The sequence below is a fragment of the Buceros rhinoceros genome, unplaced genomic scaffold (assembly GCF_000710305.1).
Source record: "Buceros rhinoceros silvestris isolate BGI_N320 unplaced genomic scaffold, ASM71030v1 scaffold4917, whole genome shotgun sequence".
Classification (NCBI taxonomy): Eukaryota; Metazoa; Chordata; class Aves; order Bucerotiformes; family Bucerotidae; genus Buceros; species Buceros rhinoceros.
The window spans coordinates 43,563-63,611 of NW_010423821.1; the positions used below are offsets into that span (position 1 = coordinate 43,563).

At 39.7% G+C, this 20,049-nt stretch overlaps 1 protein-coding gene across 1 annotated transcript in view; it reads right to left on the reverse strand.

Annotated features, from left to right (window-relative positions):
- Nucleotides 1–20,049, reverse strand: part of COL4A1 (collagen, type IV, alpha 1) — a 54,042-nt gene that overhangs the window by 9,918 nt on the left and 24,075 nt on the right. Inside the window, exons 28-45 of the mRNA XM_010140549.1 lie at nucleotides 18,578–18,675; nucleotides 18,133–18,283; nucleotides 17,674–17,787; nucleotides 17,101–17,268; nucleotides 16,468–16,557; nucleotides 15,714–15,866; nucleotides 12,745–12,843; nucleotides 12,572–12,661; nucleotides 11,588–11,727; nucleotides 10,551–10,681; nucleotides 10,371–10,447; nucleotides 9,527–9,625; nucleotides 8,945–8,995; nucleotides 6,892–7,077; nucleotides 6,086–6,219; nucleotides 2,922–2,994; nucleotides 2,185–2,256; nucleotides 49–177 (exon numbers count right to left, since the gene is read on the reverse strand). Coding sequence (XP_010138851.1) covers nucleotides 49–177; nucleotides 2,185–2,256; nucleotides 2,922–2,994; nucleotides 6,086–6,219; nucleotides 6,892–7,077; nucleotides 8,945–8,995; nucleotides 9,527–9,625; nucleotides 10,371–10,447; nucleotides 10,551–10,681; nucleotides 11,588–11,727; nucleotides 12,572–12,661; nucleotides 12,745–12,843; nucleotides 15,714–15,866; nucleotides 16,468–16,557; nucleotides 17,101–17,268; nucleotides 17,674–17,787; nucleotides 18,133–18,283; nucleotides 18,578–18,675 — 2,055 coding nt within the window. The remainder of the gene's footprint in view (nucleotides 1–48; nucleotides 178–2,184; nucleotides 2,257–2,921; nucleotides 2,995–6,085; nucleotides 6,220–6,891; nucleotides 7,078–8,944; nucleotides 8,996–9,526; nucleotides 9,626–10,370; nucleotides 10,448–10,550; nucleotides 10,682–11,587; nucleotides 11,728–12,571; nucleotides 12,662–12,744; nucleotides 12,844–15,713; nucleotides 15,867–16,467; nucleotides 16,558–17,100; nucleotides 17,269–17,673; nucleotides 17,788–18,132; nucleotides 18,284–18,577; nucleotides 18,676–20,049) is intronic.

Sequence of the window (20,049 nt, forward strand, 5' to 3'; positions counted from 1 at the left end):
TTACATTACTTAAAATGTTTTTTCTACTGCCAAGCTAGAAACTCTCACCTTGCTGTCCTTTGGGACCTGGAAGTCCTGGGAATCCTTTGGGACCAACTGGTCCTACTGGGCCAGGTAAGCCAGGATCCCCTTTAACAAGCTGAAAAGCACCTGGTGGGCCTGGTGGGCCTTGTAAACCTGCCAAAGTTAACAGAGGAAATCAGCACATATTTAGTATTGCACAATAAAAAAGTGAGAAAATAATGTTACCTTGTATGGCCATTTATGTAGTCAGAGAATAGACAGAGCCTATAGCTACATGATATCAACGTGTCCAAGACTGTATATGTGCATTGAGTAGGGTCATACCTGTTAAGAATCCAAACCTGAAGTCAGAGACTGAGGGTAGAAGACAATGAGGTTCAAGGCACGATAGAGGAAACAGCCTGGGCTGGACCTCTGCCGATGACAAGTCTCCGGCAACACCAATGACAAGTCTCCGGCAACACCAATGACAAGTCTCTGGCAACACCTAGCTGCACATGCTGATGCTGAAAACCATGTTGCTACCTCCTACATTCCCATCTCCCACCAGACAGGACAGAGCAGGCCTACAGATGTAGCTCTGACCAGAAGCACTGTGATCAGGGTATGCAAACAGGGAGCAGCATCTGTTGGGTTGGCACCAGCAGTTTGCACAGCAGTTTGCTCAGAAGCACTGCATGCTCTGCCGGTTGTCAGGGTGCTGTCTGCTCTGCTCACCAGTGGTCTTAGGCTGTAGTCCTGACAGTCATGCCAACTAACTGATGGTGTGCAAGGCTACCCAGAAGCTTGAAGTCTCCAGGGAGTTAGTATTAGAAGGATCACATCTTTCAAAAGAATGAGTATTTAAGTCGTCTCTTTTTCTTAGAACTGTAAGGAGACTGTGACCTGCTGAAAGAAAAATAGTGTCCTCCACTGCAACTGCAAGGCTGTGGCTGAAACCCAAATGGAAGCACAGAAAGCCCAAGGGAAGCACTACAACCTATCTATGATGATGTCTCCACCCAAACAGACTTCCCAAGGACTCAAACAGCTGTCCAGCCCTTAGGTCACATGGAGTTTCCTCAGCAAGTTTGCAAATGGCACCAAGCTGAGCAGTGTAGTCAGTACGCTAAAGGGAAGGGATGCCATCCAGAGGACCTGGACATGCTTGACAAGTGGGCCAATGTGAACCTCATGAAGTTCAATAAGGCTACGTGCAAGGTCCTGCACCTGGGTCAGTGTAATCCCCAACATCAGTTCAGACTGGGGGATGAATGAATTGAGAGCAGCCCTGCGGAGAAGGATCTGGGGATATAGGTAGAGGAAAAATTGGACATGAGGTGACAATGTGCATTTGCAGCCCAGAGAGGCAATCATATCTTCAGCTGCATAAGCATGTTCAGCAATACTCCGCTCTCGTGAGACCACACCTAGAGTACAGCATCCAGCTCAGGGGTTCCCAGTACAAGAAAGACATGGACATGTTAGAGTGGGTCCAGAGAAGGGTGGAACACCTCTCCTGTGAAGAAAGGCTGAGAAAGTTGGAGTTGTTCAGCCTGGAAGGCTCCAGGGAGATCTTACTATGGCATTTCAATATTTCAAAGGCATTTAAAAGGCGTTTTATAAGAAAGACGGAGAGACACTTTCTACCAGAGTCTGAAGAGACAGGACAAGGGGCAACAATTTTAAATAGAAACATGTAGATTTAGATGGGACTTAAGGAAGAATTTTTTTTACAATGAGGGTGATGAGATACTGGAATAGGTGGCCCAGAAAAGTTGTGGATGCCTCATCATTGGAAATGTTCGAAGTCAGATCGGGTCTTTGAGCAACCTGACCTAGTGAAAGATATACCTGCCCATGGCAGGAGAGTTGGACTACATGATCGATGTTTGAAGGTCTCTTTCAACCCAAATAATTGTGTGACTATGGTTCCACGACACCATTTAAAGTTTCTAACAATGACAAAATCTCACTACTGATTTTTCAAAGCAGGAGATAAAACTCACTCTCTACCCAACAGTTAACTCCAATTTGACCATTCAGATGAAGATACCATATCTAGTTTCATATTCTACCATTTTACACTGAATAAAAGGCAGAGGGGTTATCTATTGATTAGTCACAAATAACCTTTTTAACAGCAACACCTGAGAAAAAAAGCAAGTCTTTATATTATACCTTTAGATCCAGGAAGACCTTGGTCACCTCGCTCACCCTTAAGGCCGGGGAAGCCAGGAGATCCTTTTGGACCTGAAGTCAAAGAAAATATTTACATGAAAAATCACTAATGTCTTGATTTGGAAGGATATGAGCAGAATAATCATGTTCAATACCGTGACCATGTAAGGGCTATGACTTTATTCACACGAGTACTTTTTACCTGTCTATAAGAAACAAATGCACTAAGTCACAAAAAAAAAATGATGACTGAAAACAAATCTCTATTACTGTAATTAATAATATCTTTCTCAAAATTGTAAGAATTGGGGTTTTTTTCTATTAGTAACTGTGTTTTATACATGTGGCATTTTCATGTATATGATGGTGACAATAGCAGCAATTTAGTCAAGAATGGAGGCATACTGAGCCACCATTTCCTCAAATATAGCTATAACACTTGCCTCTCCAATTCTCAAGAAAATCTTAAAGATTCTTGACTGGTAATGTCTAAAAAATTTATTTTACATCATCTTTTAAAACAAATACTCACTTAAAATTGGCAAAGCAAGACAAAAGGCAAAAAACCTTGAGAAAAATCTCAGTGTTGTTGTACGCTTTTCGCTGCAGCTTTCAGTGTCCTGTTTCAATAATTTGAAACATGGTCAACATTCTTTGAGCATCTTTTTTGAGAGAGGAAGGATATGAAAGAGAAATCTTTGCATACTTTTTAGGAATATGGTAAATTTTCTTCTCACCTGGAACACCTGGAGCTCCTGGAGGTCCCAGATCACCCTTTTGACCAATATCTCCTGGTAAACCAGGACTACCCTGTATAAAAGAAAATGTGAAGTATAGTTATCCTACACTATTATGACGTAACCCTCAAATAAGCTGTGTATTCTTGCAAACCTATAAAAAACATAATATGAGAGAAAAGACATTAAGTTTAAGGAATGGTTATTCTCTATTATGGTTAGATGAGAAGCTTCTCAAACAAGCGTGACACCTTGTTCTTCCTAGACTATTTTTTGCCTTATGAAGATACTAGATCAGAATAAGGTCTCACTAACAGTACAGCTAATACAAACGTTCTCAGCCATTGTTATGAAAAACACCAGTAAGCACAAATATCAGCAAATACTAATTTCAGTGCATTCCCAGGAGGTGGTTGTTACTTAGATAATTAAATGGGGTAATTCTAGACCACAGCAGACTTGAAAACTTCTACATTCACATGTGGAATAAAATGAAGTGTGCTCAACAATTTATAATCCTCTGAAGATTTTTACTTTTCAAGAGAGCTAAAGTACTCAAGGATTCAAACACTTCAAACACAATGTGAACTCCTCCTTCTGCCTTCACTCTTATAAATTGCTCCTCTGAAATGAATGGTAACAAGTTCGTCATAGACTCACTGCAAGGAAAACCAAATCCAGATTTCAAAAAACACTGTAAATAGTCATCTAAGTGGCTTCAAATTTTCTTCTTTATCTGTTGCAGATAATCTGCAAAAAGCTTGTAAGTGTAGTTTAGAGTTTCTCCCTGCCTGAAGCAATATAGCAGTGTAAGTCCTCTATATAATAAAATGCGGAAGACAGGTGGGGGAAAGAAACAAAACCCCTTTGCTAAGTAACTTACTGCTCAGAAGTTGGAGATGTGAATTGAGTATGGTACGAAAAATAATACCAATGGTAGGATTCATCTCATCATATTTGGAGAGTAATAGAACAGACACATGGAAGACTTTTTTCATTTGATGTAAGTTAGACGTTTATATTAAGATAAGAAGAACAGCTCCCTACAAATGTCTAATTCTTTCCACTGACTATAAAAGGAGGAGAGGTGACTAGCTCAAAAACAGATGTCAACAGTGAGACTTCCAAAGTTACACAAACAAAATGCTACACTTGGAGTGGTAAGGAAAGTATTGAAGTAAGGTTCCCTGGCTTCCTTCAGTCATTCAGTCACAGTGTGCAGGATTGTTTAAAGAAATGGCCCTCTTTTTGTGTCATGAGAAAGACAATCTCATTAAAAGGGATTTTTTAAAATATCTTTTTTTAGGTTATAATTACAAAATGGGAAGATTTATAAGAGTGATTTATTGGAAGCATTTGATTAAAATATTTTTTCCACAACAGTATGCAGTTCGTAAACTTTTTTTTTCCCCATCAGATAGAGCTTGGCAAACAACATTTTGTTTTGGATTTGTTCAAAACAAAACAAAACTATTTCAGTTCCTGAAAATTATGAAAATGTTTCTTTTCTCATTTCAACTTCAAAATGCACAGATCATCATCATCATGGCTTGGCTTTGCGGACGAAGATTTGGGAAGGGCTTTACCCACGCTCACTGCAAGCGCGCTGATGGCTGAAAAGGCCAATGCGGGATAGGCAAGACCGGTTGCAAAGAGCAAAATCCATGGGATTTGCACAGTCTGACCTCCATATTCACTTTTTTGGATAGGATTTTTTGGACGTGTTCTAATAAAGTCTCCTTTCTGATACAGGTAACCATGTACCTGGAGACCTGTATGAGCAACTGAGCTGTGATCAGGGCAGGAGCCTGACACAGAGGGGAGGATGAAGACATCAGAAACCCACCTTGGTATGTGTCACCACAGGAAGTTTAATATTGTAATAACTCTCACTGAAGCATTTCATATATTGGGCTGAATTAACAGCCCAATACTGTGCATTGTGGCTGAAGGATAATAATATATTTTATTCTGGTTGAAGGCATGGAATCAAAATCCTTTGGCATTTCCCATTCTTGATAAACAGTCTTAGACTAGAATATCAGCTTGTGAAAAGCCTTAAAATTTCCTGGGGTATAAAAACTCAGATCTTTGCTCAAGTACTGCACATTTTTAAAAGAGGGAAAATACACTGGAATGTTATTTTGAAATTTACTACCTTCAAAGACAGTAGGGTAGGGGTAGGGGTAGGGGTAGGGGTAGGGTCTCAAAGATAAAAAGGCAGAGCCAAGATCTAGTGTCAGAACACTGAAGCAAATCTTTAATGTTTTTGAGAGGTGACTTCTGGATGCAGAAAAGGTTACAATAGATCTTTGCATTATGAAGAATAATGTGGACCTTTAAAGTCCATGATTAGTATCCTGCTTTTTGAATGAGGACCTTATTTCTGAGTCTTGTACACAGGAACTGTTGAGTCATATCTACCTACTTGCTTATTCCTTCCTCTATAAATTTTGTTATCATTATTTTTTCTTTTTATGTGAAAAAGGAAATGAAAAGTTAAAATATAGAGCATGTTTTTCAATGTGAAAAAAGGCAGCAGACACTCCAAGAGAAAGAATATAGAAGACCAACTATTTTTGGTGACTATCCTATTCCACTTCATTCTCCATAATACACAGAAAAGGGACTGTTTTAGACCAGGGAAAATGAGTAATATATGACAACAACATATTAATAGCATTGCCTGTTTGTATTTCTAAATCAGCAGCTATATTTCATTACTGTGACAGTACTGAAAGTGCACTTTATTTGAAAGGTTTCATAACAAAACCAAACAGTTCAGGTATTTTCAGAAGGCAATTTATTGTGAAATATGCAACCTCTAAAATTAAGTACTAATGCATTTGCAGGATTTATGGATGTGCTGCAGCCATCCTGTACTGTTAGTACACTGTAAATTATATTCTGGGTGTTGTATGTTACCACTCACTATCTATAAATTTCTAATAAGTTCATTATCTCAGTGGGGCTTATTTGTAGGCAGTTTTAAAAGGAGGGAACTGAAATGTTTTCAGACTGATTTTACAGCATCAGCAGTGAGTCCAAACACACTTCGAGCATAAAGTATAGTTATTTTGAATGAGAAACATCTATGATTAATATATCCATTAATTACAAGAACCAGCTTTCAGCAAATCTGGAGTGTACTGAAAGTAACTTACTGGCAGTCCCTGGAAACCTGGATCACCTTTGCCTCCTGGACTCCCAGGAGTTCCCGGCCAGCCATTGCTCCCCTGCTCTCCTTTGGCCCCTTTCAGACCTGGGGGTCCTGGTGGCCCTGTTGGACCAGGTGAACCTACAAACCAGAAGAAGGGCGTATTTAGGGTCAAAATTTGTTCAGAGCAGTACCTGATGGAGGACAAACTGGCTCAATCTACAGATGAGCAGAACCAAAGTAATTATTGTAACATTTCAAGAAAATAAGAAGGATAATCTGTTGCAGGGAGGTCCATATGACTCCCCATCTGACTGGACACCTATCAGTTATCAGCCTGTGGCTGACAGAAAAGGTGGAGAGTTTTCTATACATGCAGAACAAACAGGTCATATGTTCTCAGGTATGTCAAGAGACATATTGCAACTGGGCTCTGCTGTCCTCCTTAACATCTCGCAAGGGGCCACTGACGAGGTAAGGCCATGTTAGGACTTTTTAAAAATACATTAATGCTCCAGGGCATAGGAACACAGAGCCATGGCCGCCTTGAAACAGTATAATAAAGTCGAGGGAAACACGTGGAAATCAGAGGCAAAGTTCTCAATGTCAGAAAGACTTTTGGACAAAACCAGCAGCCTAAGGACATAAATTCAGCCTGTTCTAGGACATAATGCCAAACTGCCTACGAAAGGGAGCTTCTCCTTGATCTCCGAGAACATGATAAACAAGGATATGCAATATTGATTATATTATTAATTTATTGTATGAGCTTTGATTAACAGCAGTACATTAATACTAAAGATAAGGAATTACCTGGAAGGCCAGGTTGGCCTTGGGGTCCTCTGTCTCCTTTAGGGCCCTCAATTGCACTTCCTGGTAGTCCAGGAAAACCTTGGCTGCCCTTAGGGCCTGGTGGACCAGCATATCCTGGTTCTCCTTTCAGACCTGGGATCCCTGGACTTCCTGGGGGTCCTGGAAAACCCACTTCTCCCTTTGCACCTAAGATTTGAAACAACCCCCAAAACATGATTAGATAAAGGATCACAACCGCTGAAATCTTCTGCCTTGTTATCTACTCATAGTAAGCTTTCTACCTTGAGAATATACTGACCTCTCTTCTATGACTGTATGAAAACATAAAACTTAAGGAAAATTCTGTTATTCTCCACATTGTGACACAAAGTATGAGGAAAAGAGTAGTTCAACTGACATATCTTTTCTTAGCTAAACTGGTCACTGGGATATTTTAATTCTCTCTAAAAATAGATGAACATTCAGCATCTCTCCATCAGTCCTTCCACAAGGAATACAAGCCCCCAAATTACAATTATTATTGTCGTATCTGAGTAATGGATGTTTTGTTTGACTAAGCACAAAAGGACTTGGTCCTGAAGAAAAAGGGAGGTTTTTTTTTTTTTACTAAGATCTAGATTTAAGCTAGTAAGTTCTTACTTTCAGGCTTGTTCAAACGGTAAACATTTGAAATGTCAGTCAAATTTTAGATCATGACTGAGCAAAAATAATATAGATTAGCTAGCATAATAATAATAGGGATAAAAAGCTTGAAGAACACTATCCCTGGATCTTTACCCAGACAAGGTCTTTAAATCCTGGACCTGTTCTTTAGAAACTACAATACATCTGGAACACAAATGCTGTCAGCTGGATATCTATTTGCTCTAAATCCAGATATTTTTAAATGAGCTGTGCTGACAAAATGAGGGAGATGGGTGAGGTGAGAAAAGTGCTCTGAGCTATGATTAGAAAAAATTCTTATTAAAGTAAGTTTTCTAATATTAGGGCTTTCTCAGCAATTTAGTGACAGTTAATTTCTCTGAGACGGTAAATAATTAAATTCTTGTTTATTACTTTTGATTGTCCAGACAAGTTTCTGGTGTTTATGGAAAGAATGAGTGAGGTAGGGCATTGATATTTCAAGCTACAGAAGTTTTTCAAAATCTGCCATGTTTTGATAATTTCATAGATGGAGTAGTTGAATCTTTTTTTGTTTTCTGGATGCTTAAAATTTAAAATCTTTTAATTAAAATCTTTCATTTGTCAGCATAAAAAAGATATTTCTTCACTACTAAATCAGTTGCACTCTAGTGTCTAGGACATACTTATTTCATAAAATGGAGCATGGTGCATTACAGACACCTTGAACAAGTACTGGCTCAAGCCAATCAAGCCATTCTCACAGCATGGTAGTGTGTAATGACACACTTTGTGAAGACCACAAGTAGTCTTGAAACCATGACGGTGACACGCCGGTACCCAAGCTAGTAAGTCCTGAGCCCACGTAATAACAGTTTTCATTAACATCTCATCAGGTCTCTGCTGTCTTTTGCATGTCTGCACCATGCTCCTGTCCATAGCTTCAACATGCTCTACTGAGCTACAGAGAATAACTATTTTAGCATTATTAATACAATTGCATCTGGACTGCACACCACACTCAGGTAAAAAAACTACTGTGGTATCCTGGCCATGAAACTACTGTCTTTAGCTCTCTGGTGCACCGAGCCTCACTAGGCTTTGATTCTTGCAAAATTAGTAGGAAAACAGAAATATTTGGGAGTCAAAATCACAGCACACAAATATGGGAGTTATTTATATTACCTCATCACAGCACAGCTTGCAGTAAATTCCACACTATGAATAATTACCTATTTTAGGGCATATCTAACTCCTGTCCAAGATGCTGCCACTGTAACAGAAATTAGTATTTGAGCCTCTCAGAGTTTCTGCCTGCTCTGAAAAGCTATATAGCATGTAAAAGAATTAAGTAGAGTATGTCCAAATTACAGAATTATGCTTGAAGTATGTTCAGAGGGAGGTTTGCTGCTTGTTTAGAGAAGTGTTTTACCTTTATCTCCCTTTGCACCAGCAAATCCTGGAAGTCCTCTACCTGGAATACCTGTAATACAGAAGCAGCAAAAGATCAGAAGATGGGACAGTACTTAAATTTAACACTTCTTACTTAAATTTAACCTGTAATGAAAAAAACTCTACTAAGCAAATATAAAATCTAAATAAATATTTTATGTAGAAGTTCTCCAGGGTAGAAACTGTCTCTGTTAAGTATTGGTATTGTATTAGCACAATGGGTACTGTATGACTGAAAAACATACCGTAGGAAAAGGCAAGCCTGCCTCATTATTTCAGAGCTAAGTTGTAGACTGAAATGAATTCCAAAACATGCCAATTCTTTAAAGTATTGTCAGCACTTGTGAAATAAATTCTTTCAAGATTACACTGTTAAGCACAGTTGCTCATCTAAATGATCAGCTTTACAATGACAGATGATAGTCAGTAGCTTGCAAGATGCCATACTAGCTTTATTTTCTAAGGTTACATCCAAAGTACCTTAAACCGAGCACAATCCTCTACTAGCTACTGTTGTGTAGCCTGTCTCTGCATTTTCATACCTCATGACGGGTCACAGTACCTTGTTCACCCTTTGCACCAGGTGCACCTGGAATCCCATCATAACCTGGTTCACCCTTCTGTCCAATGGAACCAGCAGGACCCGGTAAGCCAGGTTCACCTGAAAAAGCATTGCCATTTTCATTTCACCTCTGTATCATCAGACTTTTTTTTATACTCTTTTTCCCCCTAAAGAAAAGTTTAGCTTATTCTTTTGCTCCTACAGAGACCAAGCAGATACTCCATGATGACTTCAGCATGACTTTTCTCTGAGGTTACTTCTGAATTAAATCAGTATGAGACAGGGCTCAAGTATTACAGATTTTGACATAGCTAATTATCATGAAGTTCAGTAAGTTTATGATGCAGGAACTCTAGCAAAGACTTGTGAATAATACAGCCCATTGTCCCATGAGATGATGTGTCCTGCAGCCAGTAAGCTAAGGGCACAAGGCTTCAAGTTAAAATATGTTGTTGTAACAGCGATGGACTTACTGTCCTCCCTAAGCTATTTCCTCTTTAACATCTCTGTAATGATGCTAATGTGATAATTCAGGTTTGGGCCCATGGATCAACTTTATTGTTTTTAAATGAACTCAGAAACAACAGAACTAATGGCTATAGCAACAACCAGTATTGTGGAAGGTGGCAAAATCTCTTCCACAAACGGTGCAAGAGAAGTATTAGCCCCCACATTACACTGACTCAGATTTACCTGGAAAACAGCACTGTCTTTTTTTGCTTATGAAATGAACAAATGTACCAGGAAATATCTGAGCCAAAAGGAATGCAGAATGCCACAGTATTTTTGCTTGGAGGCGAACAATACTTTGAGTAGCATTTGGTGTTTTATATTGCTTTTCTACCTGGTTCTCCTTTTAAACCTGGAATGCCACTTAATCCAGGAAGTCCTTTTTCACCCTTTTCTCCATGGGGGCCAGGGCTCCCTAAAAAAAGGAAGAACACATGGGTTTACATGCAAGATATTTGGTAGAAGCTCCACATTAATTTTTCATGCAATTTCTGTTTCATTGAAGAATTAACACTTGCCTGGAAATCCTGCCATGCCAGGGGATCCTTTGGGACCTGGGACACCCGGCATTCCAGGAATTCCTGCACTACCCTTTTCACCCTTATCTCCAGGCAAACCTGGACTACCCGTTCTTCCTGGTTCTCCCTAGAAGAAGCAACACACATTATAAAATCCACACATTAATTCTGAAACAGCTTTTTCTGTTTGTAATGACAGATGTCACCCCTATTATCCATCAAAACTTACAAAGAATTTCATTCTTTTTCCATTTAGAAATAAAGTAATTTAGGATTAAATTTAGCATTAAATTCCACTAGCAGAATTATTGACTTTTCTAGCAATTGCTAATACTGACATATGAAAATGACTAGTTTTCTAACCATTTTAATGACAGTTTTTATAAAGTCTTTTCCAAATTAGCCTCTTAACTTCCTTATTACACTTAATCACCTTCAAAAAAATCTTTTTTTAGGTCTTCAGCCAGTTTGCTACCAGATTAGTAAGTTTTATTTTTATAATTTTTACTTATAAATTCATGATTACTGTCATTGTATAGCTAGGAAAAGGAACGTGAAGCAAATGAGAATCCTATTAGAATACTATTAGAGATTAAATTAGCTTTACAGACACTATTAATACAGTTCTCTTTTCAGTAACATCTGAGCTTTTTACAGGTTTTTTTTCATCTTCCCAGTATCTCTATAAAAGTACAGAAGCACCATTTCAGTGTGATTATTTGTTTGTAAGAAATACACCTTCAGAATAAGTAAGAAATATATTTACTTATTATGTTTCTTCCCCTCCCCCATATTTCTAGCTCTGTAAATTAGCCAATTCTGAAGAGACAGAATAAGAACAAACCCTGGAAATAATGGTCCCATCAAGGTGAACGCATCTAAACCTGCATATACACATGAACTTTCAAGTTTCTTATCAGGTATTTAAATGAGCATAGTAGAAAATATAATAAACTTCCTTAAAGGCCAATTGCATCTTTTCAATAAGTTACTTGGTGGAGACAGACAATTAAATCCCGAGGGGTGTAAATACCTTCTCACCAGGAGATCCTGGAAAGCCAGTTCCAGGAAAACCTGGTGCTCCTTTGTCTCCTTTTTCGCCTTTTTGCCCAGGGAACCCTGGTGTGCCTGGTGAACCTGGTACTCCCGGCAGACCCTTTTCTCCAGGTGTTCCTGTTATTAAGAGAAAAAGAAAAATGGGTGTATCAGAACTAGTGGTAACCTAATACTGTTAACAATGATTTTTCAGTGTTGCATTAGCTATTCAGAACTAGAAAAGCAAAGTAATTCACTAACATAGCTAATAAATTAATTTTGGAGACTCACTTTCTAAATGTGGCATTTTATGGCAAGATAAGCTCTCCTCATAAGAGAAGTTCGTAATCTTGGATTCAGAGTAAACTGAGCTCTTGCTAAAAATACAATTTGAGTAAATTTTTTGGTTGATTTGAATGATTTCTAACAGGACCACAGTGACAAAGGGACTCTGCTGCAGCAAATTTTTCTCTCCCCCTTTACCATTTTAGTCTTTCGCCGTTGGTTTTCTATATATGCTACGCACAAGGCCACCTGAATGAAGACAAAGTTTCTGTGTTGAGATACAGGTTCTTTTCCACTCTGTTCTTTACCAATTCCCTCCACAATAAAACTCTCCCCAGACCATTACAGTTTGTAATTAACAGTACGCAGCAACTCACCAAACTATTTAGAAGGAGGAAAATAAACAATAAGCTTAATGGAGTTCACACACTAGCAGAGACAGACAGACAAACAGATATCACTTGAAAAACTGCCTGCCTGCAACAAATACACAATCCTACACATCCAGCTAAAGGATTCACCTGTAGAAACTTAGGAAACCATCCTATTATTTGTTTATCACAATAGAATTGAGAAAGCAATGTCCCAAAAGCCTAAAGCTCGGACACTACATCTACGCCAAAAAATACTCCATAAAGAACAGGTCCATTTTCTACTTGAGGAAAAGAACATTTAAGAAATTCCCAGCAATCAGTACCTGGCAAACCCATTTCACCAACCGATCCTTTTTGTCCTGGAAGTCCTGGATCCCCTGGGTACCCTGGGGGGCCCTGATCACCTTTTGGTCCTATGAACAGCAGAGAGTCCCATTAGTTAATGAGGTTTAAAAAACCTGATGAACAGCCTCTCTGTTGCTGGCTTCAAACATACCTGGTTGTCCTGGAGTGCCAGGTTCACCATCCTTCCCTGGAATTCCTGGCTCTCCATAATCCCCACGTAACCCTTTTTCTCCTGTTGCTCCATGGTCCCCTGGACACCAAGAAAATAAACACAGTAAGATCAGTTTTATCAAAATTTACTGTAATAACATATAATAACCCTTCTAGCTAATTTTTGACCACTGTTGCTTCTCTCTGCTGAACAAGGAAATGGATGAATCCAAGATTCATACACTGTACAATAGAGTCATAGTGGAGTAAAACACAACTGTCCAGTCACTAAACCAGGGCTGAGGAAAGACTACAAACTATTACGATTTTACAGGTGTCTGTACAAATTACAAGGCAAGTTATATCTTTAAAAGAAATTGCAAATGAACATGTGTTTTAATTAGATTAATGAGTTACTTCAGAAGCACCAGACAATATCAGATGTTAATAGAAATTATTAATTTGTTCTACCGTCTATAAAGGTACATGTGAACAACCAGTTCATAGACAGAAATTTGCTGTTTCCTCAGTACTGTCTTGTGTTAAAGCATTTTCATCATTCCAGAAGGCTCCACCTCTTACTCCGTGGTGTGCCTCTTCTCCAGCTTTAAGGTCCAAGGTTTTTGGTCATAACCCTTTCTGATAGTGTTGCATATAGGTGCAGGACAACACATTACCGAAGATAGCTCGCTGAGCTTTTTTAAGTAAGCTAATTTTATTAAAAACATCCCAAGATGTCAAAATCCAGATTTTTTTCATTAAACATCACTGGCATTTTTCCATAAAAACATTGTGTCTTTTCTGCACAGTTTGTAATTTAAAAGCTTTTAAGAACATTACTATTACATTCATGCCTAGAGAGATGAAGGCAACTAACAGATCAGCAAAGTTATGCAGTATAACTAGTTTATTTTTCTCTGCTGGTACTAAGCATCTTTGGGTAGAAGAGGATGAGATGAGCAGAATAACAGCCGAAATTTGCAAGCTGGGGTCTGTTTAGAATCTACCCTCCCAGGCTGAGTGAGCCAGGCCAACCCACAGACTGTGCCGTTGCCAGGAAAAGGTAAAGCATACAAGTTTGCAAGCGTGCATTGTTAGTGCTGGAGAGATGAAGAAGTTAGAAACTAAAGAAATCAATCATTTCAATTTCTTAGCCAAGACTTCTTTATATGCACGTAATCAGCGTGCCTAATTTGGATTTCTGGAAAGGAAATAAAACTAACTATCAACCAGTCAACCTATAGGCCAATAGGAGATAAGAAAGTAATTAAAAACCACCTATGTGGATTGTGTTAAGGCTTTTCATACCACCATATTCAAGCCATGATGATGATGATGATTTATCAAGATCAGAAGCAAATGAGAAAAATTAATCTAGATGAAAACGTGATAGGCCAGGAGCCTCATCAAATAAAAAAATGCTCTCAGAAGCTGCATCTCAGCTTAGAGGCAGATGCACTATATGCTTGCTCCTTTCCTCCCTTGCAGTTCCTGGCTATCCAAGCTGGGAAGCACTGCCTATCCACATGCCTCAGTTTCTCTGAGACCCGACTGGGACACAGGAGTCCAGGTCTCCTTCTGACAAGTAGTCAGGACGTAGAGATATGAGGTACCTAGACTCGAAAACTCTCCTGTTTCCACAGTTCAAGTATATCATAGTATAGTTATAGGTGATTCACTGTCAAACTGGAAAGGAATCTCAAGTGCTCTTTCTTGGGCCCAACAGAGAATAAGTTGATGAAATCTACTGATGACACTAAAATGGAAAGACTTGAAAAGAGGACAGGAGGATTAGACTGCAGGAAGATTTTGAAGAGCTGGAGTAAAGGCTGAAAAACAACAGTGTGAAATTCAAGAAGTCAAATACACCACATACATGGTAAGGAGAAGTCAAAAGCATGCATACAAAACTAAAAACGATTGCATAGGCAGCAGTCCAGAAGTAAAGGACTAAGGATTATAGCTAATCACAGAGTCCGCTGTGGTTTCAAGAAAGGGCAGTTTCATTCTAGCAGGGCCCAAGTTGAAGTACTTCACTTGTTTCAGCAAAGTGCACTCTTAACAAGGATGCAGCCAAACTGGGAAGAACAAGAGTGACTTTTTTTTTTTCAGAAAACACGATTACAATGAAAGATTTTCTTGTAAGATTGTGTTGAGGGAAAGGGAAGACTGTGTGATTTTGGTAGCTTCCTTCTAAGCCCTACACTTCTATTTTAACTAAACCAGTTATCATTCATTTAAAAAATTTTCTGGAATTTTTTTTATAGAATCATAATAAAAAAGGACAAATAAGAAAAACACATAAAATATACACTATGTTTTCTTTGAAAAGAAAACCAGGAGATGATCTTAAGCGACTAAATTTTCAAGTAGCAGTAAAAATAAAAGCCCCAGAAGAGAGAACATGTTGTCTAAAAATCCTAGTATCTCTAGCACCATTAAGCTTCTAAATAGAAAGCTTTATTTCTGGATGTTTCTAAACTGACATAAGTTGATCTTTCAGTATCAGTGGCATTCACGTGCCCTTCATGACATTTCTTCAGGTCACAAAGAAACACATGTACCAAAAAAGGCTGCCCACTTTTTCTTACAGTACCAGTTGTTATTCATGGGCACAACAGTGTTTCCACTATATGTTTTACACAAAGGACAGCTTTTCTATTCTGGCAAGCTCTAGTTTCTACTTTTAAAATTCCTCTTCATTTGAGAGAGTCTTGTGATAAAGGAGGTAAAATTGATTTTATAATGGCAAATTGAACCTCCTCCAGCCAACCAAACCCCTTTCTGCCTGTGATTAATTTTTAGTTCTATGGAATTGAAAGATAGGAGGACTATACCTGCATTTGCCGTGTTAAATTTTTATACGTATTTTTAAAACTGTTGTCTAATATACAACTGAACTCAAAGCATTGCTGCTCAGCAGTACATGAGTGTTAACTACACTTATCAATAATTAGAGACTGAAGTTACCTTTTTCTCCTTGATCTCCCTTTTGGCCTTTGAGACTAACCATGTCCATGGTGTCCATTTTTCCAGGTTTTCCTGGGAGACCGGCTTCACCTTTATCTCCTTTGACACCAGGATCACCCTGCGGTCCAACCACACCTTTGAAACCCTGGCTACCTATAAGGGGATAGTACAGAATATTACAGTGGCAAATAAAACTTTGCAAAAATAGTAGACAACAACAAATGACATTAGCTTTTTAATCAAATTTTGAATACCAAACACCATGCTCTGGAACACCTAATTTATCTCATATGAAGGTTTTTTACACCAGAACTTCTCAGTAGTTCTATCAAAAGAGTTGACATTTTTTCCCACCTTCACAGCTGTTAATTTTAGACTGTCAAAACAACAGGAATAGAAGTTTGGCAGTAATACAGGGCATTATTTGAAGGATTTAATGAAGATCTTCCTGCTGGCTTTTCATAATTTCAAAGACAGTATTTTTCTTGGAGTAATATCTATAGCATCCTTGCACTTAGCAAACCCTTTAATTGTGGAAGAGCAGATCAAAAGTCCTGGCTTGATGCCCAAATACATGACTGCTCCTAGGAAACGGCTTTCTACATTACACTATTTCTAACTCACAGGAAGTTACTCTACATAAAACATTCCTTAGGGCAAGCACACTCCTTATATTTGGTTATTTTCAGACTTGTCTTCTGCTGGGGAAAAGGTGGATTTTACAATCTTGATTTTGAGAAAATCTCTCTCTTACCTTTTTCACCAGGCAATCCTCGATCTCCAATTGGTCCAGGAATTCCTGGCAATCCAGGAGTTCCCATAACTCCCATTTCTCCTTTGGGTCCTGAAACCAAAGTGAAAGAGATATAAAGCAAGCACTGTAAAGAAGTATAAGAAATGGATTTAATTACTCCTTGTCATATTAGGAGTTGCACTATTTAAGCAAAAATGGGACAAAGAAGATGATTAATCTAAAATAACCTGATGGAGAAAACAGTAAAAATAGTGGTATGAAAACTAGAATAAAACACAGTTTGTGATGGGTTTTTGACAGATTCGTAAAACTTCCTATTACAGTAAACAACGCTGTTATTAACAAAGGCATTATTAACACTGTATTCTGTCACAGAAACTGTGCAGAATAATTCCCTTTCATTATTACAGGCTATAGGCTAGTTCCTGCAAGTTGCTGTGTTTGATCCACCAAAGGACTTAAGTAGCAGTTCAGTTACATGTGCACAGAGCTGCTTTACTGATGTCAGCCAAGCAGTTTTCCCAAGCTTAGGCTCTTTGATGGATCAATTCCTAACCAAGTTAAAGGGCATGCTACCACAACTTAATAAAACAGTTGTCCAAGATGCTGGTTTCTGAGGGAAAAGGTGTTTACCTGTCGATCCTTTCAGTCCAACAGCTCCCTGTGGACCTGGCAGGCCGGGTAACCCCACAGACCCTGGTACTCCGGGCTGGCCCTGGCTACCTTTATCCCCTTTTGGTCCTGGCATGTCTAGACCTGGGCTACCAGGGAAGCCCCTTTCTCCTTTTATTCCAGGAAATCCTAGGAAAAACAGAAGACACAATTTTAGTCTTTAATGGGACATGGGGAACACCGTTAACAAGAATATCTGATAATGTCCACTTGTGGTTCAGAAATCACATGGCATGAAAAATGAAGACTCAAAGACAGCAGAAATAGTCCTTATTTTCTAAGCGAGGCTTTGATCCTGTATGTATTACCCACTGATGACCTGAGGTGGTCTGAACAAAGTGGCAGGCATTTTCTCAGGATGCCTTGCCCTGTATTTTGGACCAGACAGAGAAGGCTCAACATCATGTCCCCCCGTGCACCCCCACTGACATCACACCACAAAACAGTTCACAAGCAATGCTTTTACCAATGCCAATACCCATTTGGGCCAAAAGTTTGCTCCTAAGCACCATCATGGGAGCATTTTTGTTTCACCTGGTGGTCCCTGGGGTCCTGGCTGCCCTGGGGGTCCTGGTGATCCCCGCGGGCCCAGCCCTGGAGCGCCTGGAGGGCCCTGCAAGCCTTGCAGTCCTGGGAGGCCCGGGTCACCTGTGGGGAGACAGAGATATAGACCCGTCATCCTCCAATGTTACTTGAAATTTTGTTTGCTGAAGACAATAGACGAGGTGGTTTGGAAGCACTTGACCGACAAGAGCTCGCTGCAGCCTCCAGCTCACATTACCTTCTGCCTGGGCTTGGAGGAAGGGCTGCTCTTTGCAGCTAGCATTTGCTACTGGTGATTGGTAGGAGAAAATGAGGGGAAGGAAAAAGGACAATACCCTGAGGTATCAGTAGGATATCTCAGTGGCGAATAGACTTTTTGCTGCATCTACAAGGGACTGACTTTAAAAAAGAAACAGAAATACAAAGCTCTGTGTTTTTCAGCAATGTTACCTCTGAATCCTTGCTGTCCAGGTATGCCCGGAAAGCCTTGCTCTCCACGTAAGCCAGGCAGTCCTGGACTTCCCTTCTCTCCAGGGATGCCAGCTGGGCCCGGAGGGCCTGGCAATCCCTTAGGGCCAGGAAGACCTAAACCAGGTTCACCCTAGCCAAGGAAACACAACAGATTGGGAATCAACACGTCAAAACCAAGAATTCATTCACTGAGTGTATTTAATTCACTCAGAGAAAAAACCATACATGACTTCACGGGAGAGCTGTAAGCCCTTTAGTGTTAATGTCAAGCATTCATCCATCTGCTCTATTCTTTTGTGTGCATAGTGGGAGACATAAGATGAAGGACAGTTTGGCCAAATTTTTTTTTAAAGAGCAGGATCTTTGCATGCAGTTCTGTTAACACGGACAGTCACAGGTAACAGTATCAGCAGCCGACACTTACTTTTTGACCTTGTAAACCTGGTATACCTGGCAAACCATCCAGGCCAGGGGTTCCTGGAGTCCCCGGCAGACCAGGTGAGCCAGGCTGACCTTGGAAACCTATAAAAAACAAAACAAAACAAAACAAAACATCATTACTGTCTCTGCCTGTAAGTGTTCTCTGCTGTTTTTCTTCAAGCCTCTGACTGAACTATTCACATTCTCATAGGGATGTGTTTAAAGAGGTCTCTGTAGTCTTTCACATCAAATTTCTAGGGATGCCAGCACCCCGACGTCTGAACAGAAATTCAAACACTGAGCTTCATGCAGTATTTGGCTTCTGATGAGAAGCAACCACCTTCAAGAAATAAATGCTGAGCATCTCCTCTTAAATTGGTTTGTGGGTTCATGTCATTGAGATACACCCTGTCTGCAAAACTGGGTTTCCAAAGTCATTTTCAAAAAAGGCAACTTAGTGTGTGGGGCATCAGACTGAGGGACAACAAAATCCACCAGTGAATCAACATCTTTTGTTCAATATACATTATGTGACATGTCCTATACATCCCACTGTAGGGTGCAGACAGAAGGTTTCCATGCCATAACTGGTCCCTGCACAGTGCCTTTGGAATGCAGGAAGGAATACATACAACATTCTGCAAATCACTTAAAGATAGCACTCTCACTCAACACCAACACACACTCAGTAGCACTGAGATGAAGCTCCTCTCTCAGGCAAAGCTCTCAGGGAGTGGGAAATTCAGCTTTTAGGCTAAGTCCCTGGAAAGTCATTGGGGAGAGCTGAATTCAAGGAAGGGTCCTTGAAAGAAATGTATGTGATGTCATTCCTTTCTTGCTGGCATCAGATAGCATATAGAAATCCTTTTCCAGATGCAACACACCTCTTCTGCTCGGGTTCATCCCATGCCAGTCTCAGAGGAAGTCGAGGTGGTCACAGATAAAGATTTTCCCTTTCTCCTCATTAAGTCTTTCCAACCCTCCCAGTTCACTGGCGTGTGGAATCATAATAAATGAAAGAATAATGAAGACACACTATTGAGGTGGCTGCTGAAAGCTCAGTCATCTAGTTCTAAATGAGTAGCAGCATTACGAAACACATCTCCCCAAAATTCAAACTGGAATATGAACATTTAGACTCTAAGCTATGTGCAAACCCTGACAGTGGCCATGCAGAGAAGACTAACCTTATGCTGCGTAAGCTGGCTTTCTAACCAAACCACTCTCATCTGCCTAGGACACAGCAGGGCTGCCAGCTCTGGCTCAAAAATGTATGCTTATGTCAGTATGGGTTTTTTGACCAACAACACAGTGCTTCATCACTCAGAAAGGCCACCTCATCTCTCAGAAAGGTCATGCATCTCTCAGAGAGCAGCCTCAGTTGCTGCAACATAAGATGTTGTACTATATCACTTTCTATTCGGGTAGTAGCTTTGACACCGTCTGTACCTGCACCACATCACTGCACAAAGTGGT